We start from the raw sequence: 27,115 nt of genomic DNA on the forward strand, positions 1-27,115 counted from the left end.
TTTATTACCCCCAGCTAAACCAACCAGCCCATTTCTTATGCAAATCTTTTATGATTCTCATTTAGAGTGTTTTCATATCAATAATACTGATTAACTCTATTTATTACACTATATATATCAGGCTGGATTTTTTTAACTTCCATTTGTAGACCACTTCTGTTCTTGCTGCGGTCAAAATTCTATTGCTAACCTATCTAGAAGTAGATGGGATATTTTCAGAGGAAAGGTCCAACAGTTCTAATTCAGGTAAAGGGCGAATCTCCTGGGAAAAAATGAAGGTCAACAGGTCAAAAATATCCTGTCTAAACTTTTTTATTTTCGTGCATTTCCACCACCAGCATACATCTAACCCCGGCAGATAGAATCTGGCTAATTTAACTGGCGTTAAATACCAGCATAATTGTATTATCTGGATTATCTCTATATGATTCATACAGCGTATATTTTTGTATGCCCATTTCATAGCTTGATGCCAGTTGTGTAGTGAAAAAACTTTACCCAGGTCCTTTTCCCAGATAATCATATAGTTGAGCTTCTTATTACTATATAGTGACAACATCTCAGAATAAATAATAGATAGACCTCCTTTTGTTGTGACAGAAGTAGCAATGTATTTGTGTATCTTTTGAAGCCTTTCTTCCAATGTATCTATTCTTTCAATGAGACCACAATTAGTGGCAAACCTATTTAGTTGGATATACTGGAAGAAGGCTGTGCTGGGTAGGTTATGGGTATCAACAAGCTCTTTAGGTATCAACAAGCTCTTTAGGTATCAACAAGCTCTTTAAATGACTTCTGGATACATCAATCCTCTAATGTAAAATTTCTCCAACCCGCCCACAAGTTCATATTAAAGAGGCTCTGTCCCCAGATTCTGAAATCCCTATCTCCTATTGCATGTGATCGGCGCTGCAATGTAGATAACAGTAAAATTTTTTTTTTTTTAAACGTTCATTTTTGGCCAAGTTATGAGCTATTTTATATATATGCAAATGAGGTTTGAAATGGACAACTGGGCGTTTTTTTTTCGTTATGTCCAACTGTATTGTGTTTTTAGCTGGGCGTGTTTACGTGTATGACGCTGACCAATCAGTGACCAGTCAGCATCATACACTCCTCTACATTGATTTACACAGCAGCGATGTGAAGCCGCATACACAGAGATTAACGTTACTGCAGTGTCCTGATAATGAATACACATGATCATCCAGCCTGGACGTCATGTGTATTCAGAATCCTGACACTTCTGAATCTTTTCTGTGAGATTTGCAGCAAGGGAAACGAAATCTCGTTTACCTCCGAAATCTCGTGAGATTTCGTTTCCCGTGCTAGAAATCTCAAAGAAAAGAGTCAGAAGTGTCAGGATTCTGAATACACATGACGTCCAGGCTGGATTTCATGTGTATTCATTATCAGGACACTTGATTAACGTTAATCTCTGTTTATGCGGCTGCACATCGCTGCTGTGTAAATGAATGGAGATGAGTGTATGATGCTGACTGGTCACTGATTGGTCAGCGTCATACACGTAAACACGCCCATTTAAAAACAATACACGCCCAGTTGGACATAACGAAAAAAAAACGCCCAGTTGTCCATTTCAAACCTCATAACTTGGCCAAAAATGAACGTTTTTTTTTAAAAAAAAAAACGTTACTGTTATCTACATTGCAGCGCCGATCACATGCAATAGGAGATAGGGATTTGATAATCTGGTGACAGAGCCTCTTTAAAGTCTCTGATTAAATCTTTAAAGTAAATCAACCCAAAATCAGACAAACGAATTTAAAATAATTTATCTACTATAGTCTTATTCCACACCTGAAGCGAGAAATTTGTAGTCTCTTGCTTCATATTTATTGTATGAAGGCCTAATAGATCAGATATAAAGAGAGCATATAGTGAAGTGACCCTTGAGTATGATGGTTCAGTCTTGACCCAACATATAAATTAGAGTCATCACACCAGCAACACCTAATGTGTTCTATTATTAAATTTATGGCGTTCACTATGCAGCGTAAATAACATGTTACCTTTATTCTATCGGTCGGTACAATTGTGGTGATACCAAATATTTATAAATTTTTGTTATGTTTAACTACGTTTGCACAAAACAATCCTTTTAAAAAAAAATAATTTGTTTTTGCATCACTTCATTTCAAGAGCCGTAACTTTGTTATTTTTCCGTTGATGTGGCCACATATGGGCTTTTCTTTTGCAGGACAAGGTGTAGTTTCCATTGGTACTATTTTAAAATACATGGCACTTATCAATTAACTTTTATTAGATTTATTTTTTTGAGGGGGTGGAAATAAAAGACGTTTTGCCATTGTTTTTTGCATCAATTTTGTGCGCCGTTCACTTGGAATTTAATCGATGTGTTAACTTAATTGTTTTTTGTCGTTACGATTGCGGTGATAACATATATGTGCATTTTTATTTCTTTTTTACACTTTTCCTAAATGAAGCCACTTTTTATTGAAAAAAGTGTTTTTATTTTATTTAGACAGAAATCTTTTTTTTTTTTTTTATAAACTTTGTTTAACTGTTTTTATTTTATTTATTTTTTTAGTCCCACTAGGGGACTTCCCTGTGTGATCTTCTTATTGCAGACATAATGCTTTGGCATACTTAGTATACCAAAGCATTATTGCCTGTCAGTTTTACAATGATCTGGCCCCTGGCATGGCTTAATAAGTAGTTACTGAAGGCAGACCTAGGGTCCTCTATTAAACTCCTGGCTGCCATGCAAACCTATCGGCGCCCGGCGATCGCCCCATGGATGTGCCGATGGGGTGACAGAGGAAGCTCCCTTCCTCTGTCAAAAACCTTAGAAGCTGTGGGCGCTATTGACCGTGGCATCTAAGGGGTTAAACTGCCGTAATCGGAGTGCTCTTTGATTCTGGCAGTTGCAGCAGGAGCCAAGCTGTGTATGCTCCTGCCGCTGATCTCATGGGTACATTGGCAAACTGTACCCACGAGATCCAAGCGACAGATATCCGTCGTGATGCGGGTACTAGCAACTGCTTGTGTAGGGGGTTTAAAAAAATAGTTTGGAAAGGTGTACATAGCCTTTAAATTAGATTTGTTCCGGATTGGTAAATAAACAAAATTGTATGAATATTAGTTGTAATTGCTGTAACATGTTATGGGTTTCATACATACATATACAATATACATATTCATTCGTACTATATAGTCAGAATATTGATGATACAAGGATTCCAGAACCAAAGTCAGACTATTGAAAACTGAATACTAGCACACTGATAAAGCAAAGTCTCTGTCAGTGCATCTTGTTTATGCTATTATTGGAGTATCCTACGATAAGTGTTTGGAATCCAATTTTCCATCAATGCTCCGCCAATACAATTTTATCCATCTGTTATCCATCTAATGTTACCAAGTTTTTTTTGTGTGCCATCTTTGTATAAGGAAGGCATCTCACAGTCTGGAAACACTCCATGCGCTGCTCTAGTAAAACTCCCATTAATTGCAAATGGTAAATGTTGTTGGAAAAAATCCCTGAAACAGATGTTCAGCTTTTATTACTGCATCCGAAATTGGGTTTTGAAATCTGACCCATGTATCCGTTAAATCTTTGGATGGCCTGAAACTGTTTTTCATCTCTGCATTAGGCTTGTGTTTGATTGTTTGTATGTGATGGCTTATGTCATTCATACCCCTCCAAGTATAAAATCACAAGCATTAGTCTCTCCAACTGGATATGGTTTCTTTCTGCGTGAAGCCCCTGCCCTCAACAGTAAATTTTCTCCAAACACTTTGCAATCGGATTTTTCTTCTTTATGAAAGGGACTCACCTCGCTCTGATGGGCTGATAGGCACCACACTTTAGATAACTTGAAACAGACACTCGGTATGGTAAGCCCTCGATGAAAGTAGCAGAATAACAGAAAGAATAAAGAGCAAACACAATAGGGGAGCAGATACAATTAGAGTGGTGGGAAAGTGATGTTCGTATTACAAGAGGGGAGACTCATTTAAATGATGGGTGTCAGTAATGCAGATCTTCAGGCTATTTATTACAAATCTCATATACATATACATTTGACTCAGTACATGTATCTATGGCAAAAAACAATTTTAACCCTTCGGAGATGCTTCCAATTTTATTATTTTTAGTTTTTCCTCCCTGCCTTCAAAAAACCATAATTTTTTTAATTTTCAGTTGACATAGCCTTAAAAGGGCTTGTTTTTTTTGTGGGCCGAGTTGTAGTTTTTAATGCCATTGTTTAATGTACCATATAATGTACTGGGAAACTGGAAACAAGTTCTTTGTGGGGTGAAATGAGAAAAAAACCAGCAAATCCACCTTTGTTTTTTGGGTTCCTTGAAATAAAAATTAGTTTTGGGTTGCCATATTCTGAGAGCCATAACTGCGGTGTGCGGCCTTTTTGCGGGGCGAGCTGTAGTTTTTTTTGGTACCATTTTGGGGTACATGCAACTTTTGGTTCACTTTCTATTCCTCTTTTGTGTGGGTTTTTTACAGCGGTCACTGTGAGGGTTAAATGACGTTATATTAAAATAGTTCAGACTTTTAAGGGCGCGTGGATACCAATTATGTTAATTTATCAACAATACATTTTTAACATTACTTAAATGTTAACATTTTTTAATTTTTTAACATTACTTTAGGGGAAATATGGGAAAGGTGGTGTTAGGAAAACACCTGCTCCCTTAAGGTCGATATGACGACTCCTCTAGCTTTTGGGCGGTTCTTCTTTTGCCTTAAGCCTATCTCTTTTCCCTCTAATGTTCTTCCTGGCTTTTGGAATCCTACAAACATTTTTTTCATTGTAGTCACTATATGCCTTAAATTATTGAGGCTATTTGTCCTCTATCGATTGGATTATGTTGTAGATCAGTATATTGCCATTTTTTTAAATTATGATTAGGAACATTTCGAGTGATGATGGGGGCAATACAAATAATCAATGTGCACCCTTTTTGGATGTAGACACATCCGATTATGTGTGCCATTTGTTGTAACTTAATACAGTCACATATGAAAGTCCCCTCTCCTTAATTCTTTCTTGTTGTCCTATTGACTAGCTTTTCTTTTAATTAGTATAGTATTAACAGTGTAGTTGGCGATTACCTTTATCCAATCACCATGGTATTGCCAGTTTCTAAAATGGCCGCTGCGTAGTCAGCTAGGTATTGCCCATGCGCGAGAAATGATTAGCATAGTCTCGCGGGACAACGTGATTTGGACATACGTAGTTTCAAACAAGGAAGAACATTAGAGGGATTTATCCTATACATGTGGGGGCGTCATGCACACTATGATTTTCGCGATGCCGTAACCCATGAGGAGTAGGTCCATCCGGCATTTACAGACAATACCCTGCAATCGTTTTCATCACACACACACACTTGGTGAGTTATCACTTATTAATATAATACATTACATTTGGATTGCTTATTGATGTACCAGTCCCTTACTGTGTTTATAGACTCATGCATAAGCACCTATGTTTTAGAATTGTGATTTTAGATTACATTGTCATATTGTACACTGATATATTTAAACTGTTTTTGTATCAATTCGTTTTTTATGATTGTTGACTAAGTGAGTCCTTAAATACCCATGAATTGCTGTGTTCACTATGCTTGAGAAAGGTCCTGTTGGACTGAAACGTAGCACGGGTGATTAAAGCTGATACACATTGGAAGTGCCGTCTCCATTTTTGTCTACCTGATATTGAGGACCGTAGACTAGGTCCTGTTGAGGCGTGCACCCACCTGTGGTCCAGTGCTGTGGTATAAATCTCTCTTTTGATTATCTCTTTTCCCTGTCCGTCTGCCAATCAGCTGTGGGATTGTATTTATGCCTGTCTTTTCCACCTTTCCTTTGCTTGTGAATTTTCTCCTTTGGTTTCTGATCAAGCTTCTGCCATCACCTGGACCTCATGTACACTGACTTTGGCTTGTCTCCCGTTTACTCTCCGCTTACCGATTTTGATTATCGGATCGCGGCCGGTTTTGACCTTTTGCTATTCCTGTTATCCGCTTGCCTTCTGTTTTGAACTTTCCGTTACCCTCTGGCTGTCTGGTTTCCAGCTCAAATTTGCACCTCTCGTCCCTGACTACACTCTGCTAAGACAACCTGGATTCTGAGCAGAAAAGTCCAGCCCACTTTGCGGTCGGCTCTGGCAAAAACCTCAGAGTAGCCTTAGACGTTGTAGATCATAGTGGTTTGCGGACTTGGGGTTGAGGTTTACGTGCACTCTCTCTACCGGCAAACTCCAGCAGCCTTGAGGTAATCGTTAACATTACAGGTTTTTCTCTTTTTTTTGCTTTCAATATTTTTTTTTGTACATAATTTTTTTTTATTTAACAGTTTTTTTCCTTTCTTTATTAGTATCCCTAGAGGTCATGAACTAGCGTTCGTTGAATTGCTTGCACAATATGCTGCAATACTTGTGTATTTCAGTGTATTGTGCTATTTACTGGCTCCTACTAAGCCCTGCCTCTAGAGCACAAAGATGGCAGACCTAGGGGCCTTCATTAGCCCCCCAGACTGCCATGACAACCATCGGTAACCCGCGATTGTGCCACGGGGGGAGGGTGGGGATGGGTGGTCAGAGGAATAGGTGTAGCAGGAAGAGAGTAACAGGTGTGCTGCTACGTCTATTCCTCTCCTTGCACCGTCTCCACATGAAAACAAAGTATATGGAACCAAGGATCAGTGTTTTATTACACTAGGACATTATTCCCATAGAAGGGTGACTATAAGAGCTGCCAGATATTTCCATGTGTGTGTGTGTGTGTGTGTGTGTGTGTGTGGCAAGGGGTGCACAAAGAACCATACATAAAGAGCTGCCCAGTAGCCTGGAATCTTTGCCACAGTTGCATTGATTTCTGAAGTAACTTTAAATTACTTTTACAGATACGCCTGTGATGGCAGCGGCACTAACCCCCAGGGAGAGATTGGCGCTTCATTATATGCTTGTCAGCGCTGCACATCAGGAGAAGGAGCGGTGCTGCATTGTGTTCTTGCCAAGCACACAACACAGCGCCGCTCAATGTACAACGTTAACAAACACAGAATGAAGCGCCACTCAAATCCATACCCCACGTAATATCTGTAGCACAGTAACACAGTTGGCCGACCCCTGATCTAGAGGAAAGAAGGTTTCACCATCATCATAGACAGGTTTTTTTTTTACTATAAGCAGACTTTTTGAAGGAGTTCAAGAGGGGCCTGGATGCCTTGTCTTTAAAGATATGATTTAAAACGTATGCTGGAAATGGGTAACTGATCCAGGGATTTATTCTGTTTGCTGTATTTGCAGTCGAGAAGGATTTTTTCCTGCTTATATGAAGCAGTTAGCAACTGACTTGTAGGGTTTTTGCCTTCCTTCATTGGACCAACACTGGATATGGACTTGGACTTGTGTATTTTTTTTCAATCTTACCATATGTAGGTATATCTCTTTAACTTACCAAACAAGTTAGTGGTAATGTTAAAGCTCTAAATCGCGTTCTGATAACTCTAGCGTTTGTTAATTTCCATGAGTAACAGGCTTTTTAGGTCATCTTACTGTGACATATTAAAGTCTACTCTGCTTTTGTGGAAATATCTGTAATTAGCTAGCTTTACCTCGAAAAAAATGTGCTATATTTATCTACATTTTATTCGTCATTTAATTTAGTTTTAGAAGAACTAAAAATCTCAGGCTTAATGTGTAACCTATGCATAATTCCTGACATTAACATTTGTAGAGCGTAGCAAAACGTACAGTCAAGTGTCCTTTTCTAGCCTCATTAACATCTCGTTAGCACCATGGACCATTGCACTTGATAGTGCTATTATGGAAACAGACATCTAGGATAATTCAACCCTGGTCAGTGTCTATGAGGAAAGTGCTGTGATTAACGACTGTTGAAGTTGGCGCCATTAAATGTTAGGAACATGGCTTAGTGAACCTTCACCTAAGGGGAATTTATTAAGGATTGTAAAATTTCTGAAAATTGAAGGACAACTGAGCAGATGATGTCAGGAACTCTGCACCTACCCACATTTGTTACAAGCTGTTATAATCTTCGGTTGACTGATTTATTGAATATTAGTATATGAATGTGAATACATCAAGGTCTTGGCTTGTCATCATGGAAAGGCCGCTAGCAGTGATCCAGCTATGATATATTTCCATTGCTGTATTTCTCCTTGTCGTTGATGGTATAATTATAAAAATAATTGCTTTGCTTTGTTTTTTTCAGTAACGGTGCTGGCTATTTTCCATGAACTTCATGTGGATACCGATCTGTATACTCTACTATTTGGAGAGAGCGTCCTCAATGATGCTGTTGCCATTGTCCTCACATAGTAAGCACTGTGTACTGTCTCTCCTTTGTATCATGTTTTTCTTTAAATTTAATTTACTCAACATTTAAAATGCCTTTCCGAACTTGGGGCCTCGATGCGACAAATGGCAACATTCATGTAGAGTTTGTATGTTCTGCCTGAGTTTGTGTAGTTTTTCTCCAGGTACTTCGATTTTTGCCTCGCACTATAAAAACATACTGATATGTTAATTGGGCCCTCTTTGGGACAGGTAGTTAATGGTGACAACATCTGTACAATGCTGCATATTGTGTTGGCGCTATATGTAGTTCTATGTTAATAAACGTAAACGTGGACGTATGAAACCGGCACTCTCCGGGCAGACTTAGGGTATGTTCACGCGATTAACAAATCAAGGGAAAACAGCTCCTGATTTTCAGACGTTTTTTGAGCAACTCGCGTTTTTCGCTGCATTTTTCACAGCGTTTTCGCAGCGTTTTTTACGGCCATTTTTCTAGCTATTTTCAATAGAGTCTATGAAAAAACGGCTCCAAAAACGTCCCAAGAAGTGTCCTGCACTTCTTTTGACGAGCCGTCATTTTACGCGCCGTATTTTGACAGCGACGCGTAAAATGACAGCTCGTCTGCACAGAACATCGTAAGAGCCATTGCAAGCAATGGGCAGATGTTTGCCGACGTATTGGAGCCGTCTTTTCAAGCGTAATTCGAGGCGTAAAACGTCTCCATTACGTCTGAAAAGAGGTCGTGTGCACATACCCTTACTCTGCTCCCGTAGCAATATGATGTTCTGCGTTAGTCTGCATAGATTTATGAGTTTTTTTTTTTTTTAAACATATTTTTATTGAATTTTTTCACCACACAAAAAAAACACAAATCATACAGTAATGCATTGCCATAATAATAAACATTACAAAAAATGTATAAATGAACATGTGATAGTGAATGTTTCCCAGCAAACTAGGTTTGATCTTGGAAGTTATTCCCCATGGGCTATCAGCCCTCCTTCATCTCCTCTATCTCCTCTATCCTTCCCTTCCTTTAACCCCACCTGTCGGGTATTCCTGTAAACATTGTTACATAACTTTGCATATCTGCCTAACTTACATAACTAAACAATACACAGAACAAATAAGAAATTGGAGCATACATAACAATTGGAGCTTCGTGAAGCAGTTCACCAACTCAGGCAGCTAGTCCGCAAGAATAAAGAAATCCCAGTGGATATATATGCTTTACTCCCGTGATATTTTCAGTGCCCCTAAAGTGCCCTTAAGATCTTCAATCAAGTACCATGACGTTCCCGTAAACGGATCTATGATGTCCCTTCGTTCTTCACTGGTGAAATATTTTGTGAGGAAAAGCTTCCATTTCTCAAAGAATTTTTTGCTCTGCGTGTCTTTATTCTGTAATATACCAATGCGGTCTAGATAAAACAGTTTCCTCAACCCCTGGACCACCATGTTCTGAGTCGGTACTTCAGCTACCAGCCAGTTTTGGAGTATGCATCTCTTTGCCACTATCAGTGTGGCATGGGCCATGGGAGCTAAATGTGTCGTTTCTGTCTCTTCTAATTCTCCATCATGTTGTATATGGAATAAGACCTCCATTGGCCCTAAATTCCCATGGAACCTGCCCACCTGCTGCAATAAGGATGTTATCTCCCCCCAGAATGGCTGAATATGTGCACACGCCCAAAGGCCATGATACATGTCTGTCTTTGAGATATTACATCTAGGGCATGACGTTTTCCTATCTGGTTGTGAGGCGGAGGGGGCCAGGGTAAATGCATATATTGCTTGGTGAATGATCTTCAGATGAGTTTCCCTCCAGTTTTCGTTGTGCACGTGTGCCCTGAAATCCACCAGCCCTTTTTCAATATGCTTTTCAATGCCTGGTAAATTAAACAGTTTTTCCCATCTCCCAAAGGCCTGCCCCGGGGACATCTTCACTAGTGTTGGTCTGAGTGTACTATATAATTGGGAAATGGAGTGTCTGTGATTGTCCGTGAACCATGAATCAAACAGGTTGGGGGGGACCTCATCCGCTACATCCGCTAGTTTAGTTTTACAGTGATTAACTATTTGTAAGTACTGTAAGTGCTGATGCCGAACAAAAACATATTTATTCTGGAGCTCCTGCAAGGTTAACCACCTCTTATCCTGCGCGTGGAACATATCCCCCAGAGTCGCTACCCCTTTCTCCCTCCATTCTGACATTAGCTTGTTAGATCTTCCTGCTGCAAACTCTGGGTGTTGCCATAAGGGCATATGTTTTGAAATGCGATAAGAGAGGTTATAGTGTTTGCGCAATACCTTCCAGGCAATGATGGTATCTCGTAACAGAGATGATTTCTTGACGATCTTTGGGAGACAAGTGAACGTTGTGTGTACCAGAGCCATGAGATCCCAAGGTTTTGCTAGCTGTCTCTCCAGTCTAGTATTGGAGTGGAACTCTGTGTTGTGTTTCCAATCTAGCAGATGTCTACTCAAGCAGGCCAGGTTATAACCCCGAATGTTAGGGAAATTTACCCCTCCTTCCGCCTTCCTCATCATGAGTTTCGTGAGCGCTATTCTTGGTTTCTTCCCCCCCCCATATGAATTTGGTAAATGATGAGTTGAGTGTATTGATATCTGAGTGCTTGACCAGAAGTGGGATAGTCTGGAGCGGGTAGAGTAATTTCGCAAATCCTGACATTTTGACCAAACAGCTCCTTCCCATCAGTGATAGAGGTAGACTGTGCCATCTCAGAAGATCTGCTTGGATATCTTGTATAAGGGGGGGATAATTTAGATCATACAGCGAGTTGGGTGCCCGACCCACTTTAATACCCAGATAAGTAATGTTTGACTTAGCCATCTCAACATCCAGGGAGGCTAGGGACCGCCTATATGTTGGGTCCTGCGTTTCCAAATCTAATAACTGGCATTTTAACGTGTTAACTTTGTACCCTGAGTAGCTCCCAAAGTCATTCAATGCCTGGAAGATACGCGGAACATCTTTAAGGGGGTCTGCGAGAAATAACAAGATGTCATCTGCAAACAACGTTTCCTTGACCTCCATCTCCCCCACCCTTATGCCCGTATATAAATTGGATGACGCCAGATAACGTGCCAGCGGCTCCAAAGCCAGATTGAACAGCAGTGGCGATAGCGGGCACCCCTGTCTTGTACCTTTACATAGACGGAATGGTTTAGACAGAAAGCCTGGTGTGGAGATTCTAGCCTTAGGGTCTTTGTATATGTGGTGTAATAATATCCTGAATGCCCCCGTTATTTCCATCTTATCCAGGACAGCATCCAACCAATTCCAACGAACATTGTCAAAAGCTTTCTCCGCGTCAAGTAAAAGTAAAGCCGAATGTTCCCCCGGAAATGGGTTATGCTGTACTCTATCTAGCACTGCCAGAACCGTCCTGATGTTGGTGACCGCCGACCTACCTTTAATAAAACCTACTTGTTCTGGGGCTATGAGGAACGGCATTATATTCGCTAACCTATCAGCTATGATTTTGGAAAGGAGTTTAGCGTCCACGTTTATGAGCGATATGGGTCTGTATGATCCTGGTAGTAGGGGGTCCTTTCCAGGTTTAAGCAATAATTTCACATAAGATGTGTCTGCTGATGGTGGTAACCCCTCCTCTCCCAGAGCATTGTTAAACAAGGAGACCAAAGTCTCCGTAATCTGTTCCCGCATTACTTTAAAAAATTCGCCGGTCAGTCCATCTGGACCAGGCGCCTTACTATTTTTAAGGTTTCTTATTGCCTCATCCACCTCCCCCCTTGTGACCCTGGCATTTAGAAGTTGCAACTGTTCCGCGGAGATGACCGGTAAAGTGACCTTGTCTAACAGTGTGTCTGTCAGCGGAAGGGAAGATGTATCAGAGTACAGCTCTTCATAAAATTTAGCCAAGATGGAATTAATACTAGTTGGATCGCATGTTTCTCGCCCATTATGATCCCTTAATTTCGCTATGTGCTGCACTGAGCGCTTTCCTCGAGCCATATTGGCCAAAAGTTTACCCGCCTTACTTCCGAACTTATGTAAAGTAGCTTCAAAGTCTCGAGTATATATTGTTTCTTTCTGGGCTGCCCACTCGTCAAAAGAGTGTTTTGCCTGAATCCAGGCCTGTCTGGCATCTAATGTAGGGTGTGCCAAATATGCTGTATAGGTTGCCCTCAGTGCAGCACTAGAAGCATTAAATTTTTGTGTTATTTCCCGTTTTTTGCTGGCAGTATACGCCATTACCCTTCCCCTCAGCACTGCCTTGGCCGTATCCCAGTACAGTGAGGGGTCATCTCTGTGTTCTGAATTCGTCGACGTGTATTCTAACCACCACCCTCTTAGCTGTCTCACAAAGGTGTCATCAGTTGCTAAATGAGCCGGGAATCTCCATATGAAGTCTGATCCTCTGGGATATATTTCCTGAAAATCTACTCGTACCGGGGCGTGATCTGAGATCACTAGGTCCCCTATCTCAGCGGCTCTCAGCCTCGGTTGTAGTGTTGGGGATATTAAGAGGTAGTCAATCCTGGACCAGGACTGTTGAGCGTGGGAGTAATGTGTAAATTCCCGGGCATCCGGGTTACCCCTTCTCCAGGGATCTATTAAGTGTATTCTTTCCATCAGAGGTCCCAACACTCGGTCCTGTTTTCTGGGAGCCCCTGTTGGAATGGATCCCGTGCTTTGTGAACTGTGTGTGCGTCTATCCTCCTTGTGATCAGAAACTGAATTAAAGTCACCTCCCACTATTTTGTGCTGGACATTATCTGACATAAGGGCCCTTTCCAAACCATTGAAAAACTCAATATTATCACTATTAGGTCCATACACATTATAAATGCTTAATACCCCACATGGTGTGCTTAGAGTAATATGGAGCAGTCGCCCTTCCTTATCTGCATCAGTATGAATTACCTCGTGTACCAGGTTTCTATTTATTAAAATAAGTACCCCCGCTTTACGGCCACAAGCTGAAGAGCCGTATACTTGGCCCACCCACAACTTTTTCATGCGGTGGAAGTCGCTCTCCTCCAAATGTGTCTCCTGAAGAAGAGCGATGTCCGTATGGAGTTTTTTTAAGTGACGGAGTACCATCATTCTCTTGTTAGGGGACCTAAGCCCCTTTACATTCCACGAGGTCAGCTGCATAAAGTGGGCGTTCCGAAAAGGTTCACAATTGACTGGTCATAAATATCTAATTCTAGGCAAGCGTGCTTTGCTGCCTTGGTAGCCGCCCGGCGGCGTCTGCTCCAGATTGCTCCCAACATTACAATAACAACATTTACATTCGGTGCCAGAAAATTGGCACAACCTTTAACAACAAAATGCCCATCCAGGAATGTCACCAGCATTTCCTGTGAGACAAACTTTAAATTGGCATACATAACTTCACTTTTTTCTGGTCTGTGACCCCTCCCCCCCTCCCCTTCCCGCCATCTTTTCGTGATATATTGGAACTTCACATTTTAATTTTTAAAGTATCAAAAAATAAGTTGGGCTTCCTATACAACACGGGTACAAGTGCTTATGCCTATTATAGCAGAAATTTTGTCGGCCTAATATCCCACCAGAACCGATTGCCACATTAATATATAAGGCACAATCAAATGCGCTCATGGAGCCTCTATGCGATACTTATCAGTCCGGGATGGTTGCAAGCCGGTTTTCTGGGCGTTGTCGATGTGGCATCTTCGACGATTCTGCCCGTTGTTGCTTGGGTGAGGAAGTGGAATTGCGGGCGATATCTGACCATGTACAGTCCCTCGATGAAGAAACTGGTGTACGGGGACCTTCACCTCCTGTATCTTGACTCGCCGTCTCCTCTCCCGATTGTCTAGGGCCCCGAAGTCCAGGGATCTTGTCTACATATAATGCCGCCTCCTCAGGATTGTGGAATACCTTGGTGGCGCCATCCGTCTGCATGATCCTCAAAGTGGCCGGATACTGTAGCTGAAATTTAATTTTGCGTTTGTAGAGGGAGGTGCAAACCCCTCCAAATGCTCTCCGCCGCCTTGTGACTTCTGCCGAATAATCTGCAAACAGGATGACTTTTGCCCCCCTTATATGCAAAGGGGTATTGCGGTTCCTGAAAGTGCGCAAAAGTTCCTCTTTGTCATTGTAATCCAAGTACCGCATGATCACCTGGCGCGGTCTGCTTTGCGGCTCTCCTTTGGCGTTGGCGCTCGGACCAGGGGGGCCCACTCTGTGTGCCCTTTCCACTCTGCAAGATCTGGTCAGACCTAGCGCTTCTGGTAACTCCGTCTCGCAGATGCCCTGGAGGAGCTGCGGTCTAATATGCTCAGGCAGTCCCACTATCCTTAAATTGTTTCTTCTGGACCGATTCTCAAGATCTTCTAAGCGGTCTCTGAGTTTTGTGTTATCTCGCATTAGGTCTCTAATGCAGGTATGTGCCCCTGCTGATTCATCCTCCATGAGGCCAACCCGCTGCTCCAATTCATCTAGTCGATTGCCATGAGATGTCACCTCATTTTGGAGTTTTTGGAGCGTTGTTGTGACTGTGGCTATTAAGGATTCTCTGATGTCGGGGGCCAGTTGGGTAGCTACCTCAATTGCCAGCTTCCGATAATCAATCTGTGAGTCAGTCATTACCGACGGCGATAGCATTTCCCTCTGAATTTCTGGGCTCTGAGACCGGCTCTGTGAAAGTGGTGGCTGCAGCGGCGCCGCCATCTTGGATGGCCCCTCACCTCGTGTGCTGTGCTCGGCCGGACAGGAGATCTCTCTGCTGCCGCTCCGGAGGAGATATCTCTCCATAAACCTCCCGGTTCTTGTCCCCCACCTCTCCTCCTAATGCCTGGGTGTTTATATCCTGCGGGTGTGTGGCGTAGATGGGTTAGGGGATCAGGGCTTCAGGAGCTCATGCAGCTCCGTCCTCACATCCCAGCGCCGGAACCGGAAGTCCTTTATGAGTTTTTTAGTTCTCCTCCATTGAAGTCTTGAGGACCAGTGCTAATTGAGAGAATATGGATGTAGCCAAGTTTATCTTGACTCTGATAACGTGACTCTGATAACTTGCTGCATTGAAAAAGTCAAGTTTCTTGAGACTGTATTTAATACGTTAAAAGTCAAGATAAAGATGTCTACCTCGGTATACCTACCATATGTGAACTTGAGTGTTGAAGTTGTTTGTTGAAGTATTACCTTTATAACGGCATACTCCAGTGTTAGGGTATGTTCACACGCTAGTGAAACACTGACAAACAGCTTCCCATTGAAATCAATGAAAAACACGGCGTCAGACGCCGCTGTTTTAAAAAACGGCCCGTTAAAAGATGCTGTGTAAAAAGAAGCAGTTTTTAATTATGCGTGTGAACATGCCCTTAGAGAAATAAAAAAATTAATTACTAAAGATTTCCCTTTCATAAAAACAGGATACAAACAATTTACTGATACAGCTGCCAATTTCACAAAGGTCCAGAGCGTGGGGCCTTTCCCAAGGAAGGGTAGTATTCATTCCGTGGCGGGCTGACTAGTGCCAGCATTGAATAACTCTGTATTGTACCATGTGCATTAGAAATGAGAAATCTAAAATATCTGCTTGTTAAGTTTCCCCCATAAAATAGCAGAAATGATTCCTCTTCTATACAGCATCAGGCATAAAGTAATGAAGAGTTAGGCCTTATTCACATGAACGTGTTATACGTCCGCGTGACGGCCATTAAAACAACGGCCGTCACACGGACCTATATAATTCAATGTGGCCGTTCACACGGCCGTTGATTCAACGCACCATGTGAAGGGTCCGTGAGAAAATAGGACATGTCCTATTTTTTCACGCTTCACGCATCCCTCCGTAGACGTGATAACGCGTCCCACAGCGAACAGCACGGATGCACCTCGGATGTGAAGAACTGCCGTTTTTCACATCCGAGATGCGCAACGCTTGTGTGAATCCGGCCTTATGCTGTAAAAAGTACAGCTCTTGGTACAACTTGTACAACACAGAAAGCTATTAGTGTGTAGGCGGTTAATGCACCTAAAGCTCTAAAATTTAACTATATCAATTTACATGATCAGCCACAAAACGTTTTAATAAAACAAACTTAATCTACACAGGTTAAGCAGCAATTCATAACAGGTTGGGTTTTTTTTTTTAGCATAGGCTGTAATCTTTAAAACTCCTTTATTCTTTTCTTTTGTGAAATCATTAATCAAATTTCACTGGTGAAAAGACTAGAACCACTGAGATTAATGATGGGTAAAATTTGTCCAGGGGTGTTACAAGTATTCATAGGGCTTTCAATTTAATTAGTCTTTTTTCTATTACAGTGATCAAAAAAATAAGCGTGTTTAATTAATATATGCTCTCTTTTCAACTCAGTATTTAAAGGGAATCAGTCACTAAGGTCATGCTGCCCGATCTGAGGTAGTAACATAGCAGGTTAATTTAGGAAAATAGGTTTAGGTGTAACTAACCCTTTTTTTTAACAGTAATTATAGTATAAATGCTGTCATGCATGAGTGTAAAATGCCAGGCTCTGCAAGATGTGTCGATGGGTGGTTCCCTTCTGCCTTCCTCCACCTTCCTTCTTATGATTGACAGATTTTGCCCTATCCACGTGTATAGGGACGGATCTATCAGTCATAACCTAACCTAATTTATGATAGCAAGATTTAAGGAACTGGTGGAACGGAGTTTAATTGCAGGATCAGACTACATATTGCTTGTTTGTAGTCTGTAACTATGGAGACAGAGTCTGCATATTTGCTCTACACACAACTGTTTTTGTAAAGACCATTTGCAAAGTTGCTTAATTTTTATTTTTTTTAATTTTAGATGCATTAAAGTAACAAAACATAACGTTTCAATGGGCCACTCCAGACGTTTCTGAACATTTAGTCTTGAAAGCAGAAAAGCACAATCTTCCTCCCCAATGTACTCACAGGAGAGCAGTAAGAGCTCGAACAAGCGTCAAATTTTGCCCCAAACTAACAAAACAGTCTTTTAGCAGTGTATAAAACACAGTTGTACTGCAAAGCGAATGATTGGCCACTCAGGGGAGGAAAGTTACTGTGATCACCTGGTGCTCTTCATATCTGCAGGCGTTTGCTTACTACACGCAGGTCAATATTGTAAGGAACCTTATAACTGGAGAAAGTGGTAATACCAGTCAAATCCAAACTATGAGGTTTTGGCTGGAGTTGGATTTGTGTGACACGTGAGAAGACATATCTGTGGGGGTCTAACAGCTAGGACTCATTTGATGTTGGGTTGACATTTGTAGTTTGCAGCAAATGTTCTGCCACCTCCTCTCCGAAAACAAGCTCAGGTACCTGCTTGTTCTAATAGGAGACGCAGTACCAGACCCCATCCTGGGACTGACACATCACAAATGTCTTTGAAATGACTTTGAAGAAACAAGAAGAAAAATTCTGTGCAAATAAAAAGGGCCGAGTTTACATATAGAAGTTACATATTCTCATTAGTATGAAAGAGAAAACACAGTGAATAATCCTTTCTTATTGCATTCCTTCCCCAGACAAATATCACAAGAATAGACTGATTATTCTTACAAACATGCTCCTTTTCCACATCTGAATGTTCGTTACTTAGCTTTACAAAGTATTCATATCCTCTTGTTTCCTTTTTAAAATGAAGAGAAGAATTGAAAGTCTTCATCCGTTTGGCTCCATCTGTGCATTTGATTATTACAAGTGACTTGTATTTTCTGCATTACCTGTGCCCAATGCTCACTGTAGGATATATTCATTTTAAGCAGTTGTCTGAGCAGTAAAGAACACGAAACGCTGCTGTACCTGTTCCACTTTATGACTTTGACTCAGATCGTTTGTTATCGTGATGTATGTTGTTTATTGAATTACTGTAGTGGGATCCACATGTTGGGTCTAGATATTCTGCGGCAAGATTTCATCTCTTCTCTCCTCACAAAGCTGAGATCATGTTAAACTCGTTTTTCCTCTTTCTTTCCAACTCTTCAAATAACTTTCGTTTAGATTCTCACCTCTTACTCTTAAGAAGCAAGAATGAATTGGAAAATCGATTGTAATCACTTTCTTAAAAAGAAGCGTACTGACAGAGCTTGTGCTTAATACAATTAATGCTTAGAGAGTTGCAGTCATCTCAAGTACAATATTGATTTCTCAGTGGTCTGTGCTTTATATATGTGGAGAAGAACACTAGGTGGGGGGCACTCTATTCATGTCGGGTTTTACAAAAATATCTCAGGATAGACATTGGTGGGATATCACTAGGATATGCCATCTACACTATATGGACAAAAGTTTTGGGATACAGCCTTAATCATTGAATTCAGGTGTTTCATTCAGTCCCATTACCACAGGTGTATAACATCCAGCACCTAGCCATGCAGTCGCCTTTACAAATATTTGTGAAAGAATGGGTCGTTCTAAAGAGCTCACTGAATTCCTGCATGGTATTGTAATAGGATTCCACTATGTTAACAAGTCAGTTTGTTATATTTCTTCCCTCCTCGATATTCCACAATCAACTGTCAGTGCTATTATTGCAAAGTGGAAGCATTTAGGATTCACTTCAACTCAACCACGAATTGGCAGACCGCGTAAAGTTACACTGCGGTCTCGCCTAGTGCTGCGGCGCATAGTGCATAAATGTTGTCAATGCTCTGCTGACTCAATAACTGCAGAGCTCCAAACCTCCTCTGTCATTAACATCCACACAAAAACTGTGCCCCGGGAGCTTCATGGCATGAGTTTTCATGGCCGAGCAGCTGCATACAAGCCTTACATCCCCAAGCACAATGCCAAGTGTCAGGTGGAGTGGTGTAAAGCAGCCGCCACTAGACACTGGAGCATTGGAAACAGGTTCTGTGGAGCAATGAATCACGCTTCTCTATCTGGCAGTCTGATGGACGAGTCTGGGTTTGGCGAATGCCAGAAGAACATTACCTACCTGAGTGCATTGTACCATCTGTAAAACTGCATGGAAAGCCACTGACTTTATCATGTCGCCTTCAAAGAAAAGTCGCCATTTTGTTCTATCTAAGGGGTCACATTGGTTGTAGTGTGTGGGTCCCCTAAAATAGCTCTGACCCGTCAATGCTTGGACTCCTCATGACCTCTGAAGGTGTCCTGTGGTATCTGGCACCAAGATGTAAGCAGCAGTTTCTTTAAGTCCTGTAAATTGCAAGGCGGGTTCTCTATAGATCAGACTTTTTTCCAGCACATCCTATAGATACTCAATCGGATTGAGATCTAAAAAAAATCTGGGGGCCAATTCAACACCTTGACCTTTTTGTCATGTTCCTCAAACCATTCCTAAACAATTTTTTTGTGTGTGGGGGGGCAGGTCTCATTATCCTGCTAAAAGTGACTACTGTCCTCAGGGAATACCGTTGCCATGAAAGGGTGTACTTTGTCTGCAGGAGGTATATGTTAAAGTGACATCCACATGAATGCCAGGACTCAAGGTTTCCCAGCGAAACATTGCCCATCCAACACACAGTGGCGGATTATCATTAGGGCGTTTCGGGCGGTCGCCCGGGGCCCAAGACTGCCAGGGGGCCCAAGGAGCCTATGACCGCCCGAACCCCCTCATGCCCAGTGGCGTCGCTAGCACCGGAGGGAGCCCTGGTGCCAGGACCGCACCTGTCAGGCGAGGGGAGCTTTGCTTCTACTTAGCAGCCGTGGTCTGTGCTGCTTTAGAAGCTCCCCCTCCAGCCCCCCTTCCCTGCTCTAAACATCTCTGCTGCTAGCTGTCGGGACATGGGGGAGGGGAGACTGTCGGCGGGCTCTGTGCTGTGAGCAGGAGAAGAGCTGCAGTGAAGACATAAAAGGTAAGTGCATGTGTGTTTAATATCCATATTCATGTGTGTTTAATGTCCATATTCATGTGTGTTTAATATCCATATTCATGTGTGTTTAATGTCCATATTAATGTATGTTTAATGTCCATATTCATGTATGTTTAATGTCCATATTCATGTGTTTACAAGGTGTACTTTGTGTATAATGTGCATACTCGTGTATAATGTGCCTACTTAGTGTATAATGTGCATACTCGTGTGTACTTTGTGTACTATGCATACTTTGTGTATAATGTGCCTACTTTGTGTACTTTGTGCATAATGTGTGTACTTTGTGTACTGTGCGTACTTTGTGCATAATGTGCGTACTTTGTACTGTGCGTACTTTGTGCATAATGTGCGTACTTTGTGCGTACTTTGTGCATAATGTGCGTACTTTGTGCGTACTTTGTGCATAATGTGCGTACTTTGTGCATAATGTGCGTACTTTGTGCATAATGTGGTACTTTGTGTACTGTGCATACTTTGTGCATAATGTGCCTACTTTGTGCATAATGTGCGTACTTTGTGCATAATGTGCGTACTTTGTGCATAATGTGGTACTTTGTGTACTGTGCATACTTTGTGCATAATGTGCATACTTTGTGCATAATGTGCGTACTTTGTGCATAATGTGCGTACTTTGTGCATAATGTGCCTACTTTGTGCATAATGTGCGTACTTTGTGTACTTTGTGCATAATGTGGGTACTTTGTGCATAATGTGCGTACTTTGTGTACTTTGTGCATAATGTGTGTACTTTGTGCATAATGTGCGTACTTTGTGCATAATGTGGTACTTTGTGTACTGTGCATACTTTGTGCATAATGTGCGTACTTTGTGTACTTTGTGCATAATGTGCGTACTTTGTGCATAATGTGCCTACTTTGTGCATAATGTGCGTACTTTGTGTACTTTGTGCATAATGTGCGTACTTTGTGCATAATGTGCCTACTTTGTGTATAATGTGGTACTTTGTGTACTTTGTGCATAATGTGCGTACTTTGTGCATAATGTGCCTACTTTGTGTACTTTGTGCATAATGTGCGTACTTTGTGCATAATGTGCATAATGTGCGTACTTTGTGCATAATGTGCGTACTTTGTGCATAATTTGCGTACTTTGTGCATAATGTGGTACTTTGTGTACTGTGCGTACTTTGTGCATAATGTGCCTACTTTGTGTACTTTGTGCATAATGTGGTACTTTGTGTACTGTGCGTACTTTGTGCATAATGTGCATAATGTGCGTACTTTGTGCATAATGTGCCTACTTTGTGTACTGTGTGTACTTTGTGCATAATGTGCGTACTTTGTGCATAATGTGCGTACTTTGTGCATAATGTGCGTACTGTGTGTACTTTGTGCATAATGTGCCTACTTTGTGTACTAGTGTTTAGGTAGTGTTAGCAATAGTTACGGCGCGGCAGGGTGGTGGTGGAGAAGGGGGGCCCAAGTTTGGGTAACAGCCCAGGGCCCATGGTCTTCTTAATCCGCCACTGCCAACACATCCCCTACCCTCTATACAATCTCCCGAACCAGCTACTACCCCCAGTGCTGTACCTGTTGCTGCCCCATTTGCCCCCATTACTTTACCTCAGAATTGCACAGTTGAAAGCGGCGCCACCACCGGGATACCCAATGCAGATGCACCATATGCTCTATGGCCAAAGCAGCACTGACTTGATGAATAGCTGAAAACCAAAAAACCTCTTTAATTTGAGGTGGAACTTTTTAACCTCCTTTATTTATGTATAAGTAAACTATTTATTACTTTAATATGTGAATATATTAGAAATATATTGATATTACAGCAGCATTTGGCAAACATTGTTTTAAAACTATTGTTCAGGGTGGAAAGGAGAACAGATGAATAGTAGCACGACCATGAATACCAGATCTAGGAGTCTTTTGTTTATCAGCTTATGTAAATATAACTAGCCCTGAGCGTTCACAATGCCTGAGCCAAATTGCTTTCTGATCTAACAAATTAGAATTATAAGCCTTCCATGTACACAATATTTTAATGCAGTTTCTTTCTTTTCTGACTGATGTTGTCCTATGTAATTAACTTATTTTAGTGATGTTACATCCCTGTATGCATGGACGACAGTAGAAAGGGGTGGAATTCAAACTATTCCTCTGCTCTTGGGAAGAGAAAAATGTAGGAAGGTTCAATTCAAATGCGGTGTGTGTATTTGTCAATGTGAATCACATCAGAGCTAACGCTGTTCATTTATCTACCAGTGAGATTTAAAAGAGGAAAAGCAGGCAGGGAATTAATTGTGCGTCATGCCAACCAATACTGTGGGTATCAAGTTTGCAAATAACTATTCCGCCACAATTTTATTACAGTGGCAGGTTTCGCATCAAAGACACTTTACATTTGAAATTTACACTTTCAAAGCACGTTGTCCCCATATGCCAGGCAGCATTAAGTCTTACCAGATGGTTTACTTCAACTAAATAAACTTGAACAGTTATTCCAGTGTACTGTATTACAACGGATCCGATTTTTATAAGAAGAAGTTTGCAATCGGTATATTATGTGTGTTCACTGCAGTCACAAACCAGTCCTCTAAAATGTTATAGTGGTATAATAAGGGTATGTTCACACGACCTCTTTTCAGACGTAATGGAGGCGTTTTACGCCTCGAATTACGCCTGAAAAGACGGCTCCAATACGTCGGCAAACATCTGCCCATTGCTTGCAATGGGTCTTACAATGTTCTGTGCAGACGAGCTGTCATTTTACGCGTCGCTGTCAAAACACGGCGCGTAGAATTACGGCCGCGTCAAGGAAGTGCAGGACACTTCTTGGGACGTAATTGGAGCCGTTTTTCATTGACTCCAATGATAACCAGCTCCAATTACATCCGTAAAAGACGCCGCGAAAAACGTGTGCACTTGTAAAAACGTCTGAAATTCAGGAGCTGTTTTCTCCTGAAAACAGCTCTGTAATTTCAGATGTATGTGGCGTTGCCGTGTGAAAATACCATAACAGTGCACTAGGTGAACTCGCACATCTGAACCGCTTAAAGAAGACAGGTCCAATTTACATATATTACTTTCCGTCGCCTTTTTTGTTGTTCTTGTTTTCCCCCCCGGTTTCTGAGTAATTGTCCCCCGTTTGTTTTGGCTCCCGATAGCGTGATTCACTCTAGTTAGCCAACGGGCGTTAATTACAATGAATCCCCCTGGGTGGAGCTATGTTCACTGACCCTGACGCTGACCAATCAGCGCGATGCAGCTTATGACAAGAGGCAGTGAAGATAGCTTTACCCGAGGAGATTCACTGTAGTTCACAATAGGGATGTCACAATACCAGAATTTGGACTTCGATACCGATACTTTGTGTAGTATTGTGATACTCAATACCAAAACGATACTTTTGCCAACAATGATAATAAAAAAAACTTCCATTTTCTGATGTGAGGCACGAGGTGTGATGAATTTTGATCCTCCACGTGCCTCACATTAATAGTATTTAACCCCATCATGTTCCTCAGTCATAATGGACAACATTGGGTTAATGTGTGAGGTACATGATTGGGTTATTTACTATTAATGTGAGGCACATGGAGGTTCAAAATTCATAACACCTCGTGCCTCACATTAATAAGTGAAAGAAAGCTGTTTTTAGTTTATTTTATAAGAGTAAACCTCATAAATGACGCTATAAATTTGTTATTACAAATGCGAAGATACCGAATATATGTATTTTATGTATTGAGACTTAGGCCTTATTCACACGAACGTGTCCGTTTTGCGCGCATAAAAAATGCAGTGTTTTTCTTTCATTGCAGTTCTGTGTTGCAATGGTGCGCATCTGCGTTTTTTACGCACGTATGTCATCTGTATGTCATGCGTTTTTTACGTCAGCAAAAAAAACTGAAGGAGGTGTTTTACTTTTTCCTCATCATTTCTTTAGCAACTGGTGCATGAAAAACACGGACAGCACACGGATGACGTCGGTGTGCTGTCCGTTTTTTCCACCTACCCATTGACTTCAATGGGTGTGTGATGCGCAAAAAATGCACAAGAATAAGACATGCATGAAAAACACAATGTCTGAATGGCCCCATTGAATTGCATAGGTCCGTGTCACGGCCGTTGTTTAAACGCGCGTAACACAGACGTGAAACGGTGCGTACATGGATGCCACACGGAACGGCAACTCAGGAAAAATGCTGCGTTTTTTATGCGCGCAAAACGGACACGTTCGTTTGAATAAGGCCTTATTTTAATGTTTATTGCAAAAAATGTGTGTATTTTTTTTAAATTTAACATTACTTTATTTTTTCTTTTTAAACTTTAATGTACTGGCATATACAGTTAGGTCCAGAATTATTTGGACAGTAACACAATCTTCATGATTTGGGCTCTACTGCCACCACATTGGATTTGAAATAAAACAACTGAGATGCAATTGAAGTGTAGACTTTCAGGTTTAATTCATGTGGTTGAACAAAAAGTGGGTTAATCCCACTTTAAAGGGAATGTGTCGCTAGAAATTTTTTTTTTTTTTTTAGTTAAACAGTTAGTAAATACATGATTAGACGTTGTTCTAATTTTTTACATTTTTTCACAAGTCAGGAAATATTATAAATTAGATTCTAATTTATAACATTTCCATGTGCTGGTCACTAGAGGGAGCAATTCCCAAAATTGCAGCATTGGCATGTGGTAAAGCAACCTCATTGCTTTATGCTGCAAAATTGGAGAAGACACACTCGCTCTAGTGTGCTCAATTAATCCCCCTCCTTTATCTTGGCTAGTGCCAGAAGAAAGGAGGGGGTTGAATGTTCAAACCTCCTACACTGTGTGCCGCCATTTTTTGAGCGAATGCACAGTGTAGTAGGCTTACATTCAGTGGTAATCACACACTAAAACACGAACATACACAGGCATAACTTACCTGCTCCGGCCGCAGCCGCTCCCTCCGGTCCGTCCGCTCCCTCCGCTCCTAGTGCTTGCTTCTGAACACATGTCCGGAAGCCGCGACCGGAAGTAGTCATCTTACTGTCCGGCCGCGGCTTCCGGTCCACATGAAAATGGCGCCGGATGTCGCTTCGCCGAAGTCCTTCATTTTGGACTGTGTGGGAGCGGCGCATGCGCCGTTCCCACACAGACGGCGTACTCTGCAGAGAATGGAACGGCTCCCGTTCGCATTCTCTATGGGGATGTATGTGCCGTATTCCATCTCTGTATGTGTCGTTAATCGACACATACAGAGATGAAAAAAAAAATGGCAGCCCCCATAGTGAAGTAAAAGTTAGAAAAAAAAAAAGTAAAACACAAACACACAAATAAATACAATTTATTTTAATAAAACACTAAAAGCAAATTGATATAAAAAATATTTTTTTCGCGACACCTGTCGTTTAAGGTATTTGAGAACTTGTATTATGGTGGTCAACTTTTTTTTCCCGCAAGAACGGGTCTAACAATACTACTACTATTCTATATGTGTCTCCTAATTTTAGGGACAATTATTTATTTTTCCCTAGTATCATCAAACCCTATGTACCTCAGTTTTACTTAAGCACCTAGTAAACTCTATCTCCTTACTCACAGTATTCGCTGAAGTGTTAGGGCGGGTTCACACATGGCGGAATTGCACTTAAATTCCGCTGCGGACACTCCGCAGCGTTAATCCGCAGCGGAGCCGTTTCTACATTGACTTTCACTTTAATTTAGCAGTGTTCGTTTACACGATGCGTACAATTCCGCTGCGGAGCATAGGCTGCGGAGCGGAATTTGGTGTCCGCAGCATGCTCTGTCTGTTGCGGAGCAGTGGCGGACTCATGGCGGAATTTCTCCATTGACTTCAATGGAGATTCAAAGTTCCGCAATGAAGTCCGCAGCTGTCATGCACATGTCATGTGTGCTGCGGATGCGTCTTGCTTTTTTTACTTGACATTTCTTCATTCTGGCTGGACCTATGTATTTCTAGGTCTACAGCCAGACTGAGGAAGTCAATGGGGCTCCCGTAATGACGGGAGCGTTGCTAGGAGACGTCTGTAAATAGTCACTGTCCAGGGTGCTGAAAGAGTTAAGCGATCGGCAGTAACTGTTTCTGCACCCGGGACAGTGACTACCGATCCCAATATACATGTATCTGTAAAAAAAAATGAAGTTCGTACTTACCGAGAACTCCCTGTTTCTGTCTCCAGTCCGGCCTCCCAGGATGACGTTTCAGTGTAAGTGACGGCTGCAGCCAATCACAGGCCAAGCACAGGCTGCAGCGGTCACATGGACTGCCGCGTCATCCAGGGAGGTCGGGCTGGATGCCGAAGGAGGGACGCGTCATAAAGACAACGGGCGGTAAGTATGAATTTCTTTTACTTTCACTAGGGAAAGTGCTGTCCCTTCTCTCTATCCTGCACTGATAGGGAGAAGGGAAGCACTTTTCCCGCAGTCCGCAGCAGCTAGTCCGCATCAATTTTCTGCACATTTTGTGCAGATCCGCAGCCGTAATCCGCAACCCGGATTAGGTGCGGCATTGATGCGGACAGTTGCGGAGGAATTCCGCCATGTGTGGTCATGCCCTTAATCAGCGATGTATGCATGGTCGCCTGGAGTTCCCCCTGGAGACCATTGATGCTTCATGCATCCATCCGATTGGTCGCGTCGTTACCAAGGGGCCGTCTCACTCGGTGGGCGTCAGTAATGACGTCTTACTCACCGATTTTGTTCAGCTCTCGATGATGCGACCCTGGTAGGTGGAGCTTTAGCCGTATAAGGCTCTAGGGTTTCCCCAAGTTTCTAAGCGTCCAGGTTCTCTTTTGGGCTTATAGTCTAGTACGGAGCGTTAGGGCCAGTTCAAACTGAGTATTTTGATAAGTTTTTGACTCGGAAACCGTGTCAAAAAACGGCCGATAATGCCTTCCATTGATTTCAATGGGAGGCGGAGGCGGTTTTTTCCCGCGAGCGGAAAAAATGGCTCGCGGGAAAAAGAAGGGACATGCCCTATCTTC

General features: G+C 41.9%; 1 protein-coding gene across 1 annotated transcript in view; it reads left to right on the forward strand.

Annotated features, from left to right (window-relative positions):
- Positions 1 to 27,115, forward strand: part of SLC9A9 (solute carrier family 9 member A9) — an 885,771-nt gene that overhangs the window by 143,898 nt on the left and 714,758 nt on the right. Inside the window, exon 6 of the mRNA XM_075861458.1 lies at positions 8,248 to 8,353. Within this exon, the coding sequence (XP_075717573.1) occupies positions 8,248 to 8,353 (106 nt within the window). The remainder of the gene's footprint in view (positions 1 to 8,247; positions 8,354 to 27,115) is intronic.

The sequence above is a fragment of the Rhinoderma darwinii genome, chromosome 4 (assembly GCF_050947455.1).
Source record: "Rhinoderma darwinii isolate aRhiDar2 chromosome 4, aRhiDar2.hap1, whole genome shotgun sequence".
Taxonomy (NCBI): Eukaryota; Metazoa; Chordata; class Amphibia; order Anura; family Rhinodermatidae; genus Rhinoderma; species Rhinoderma darwinii.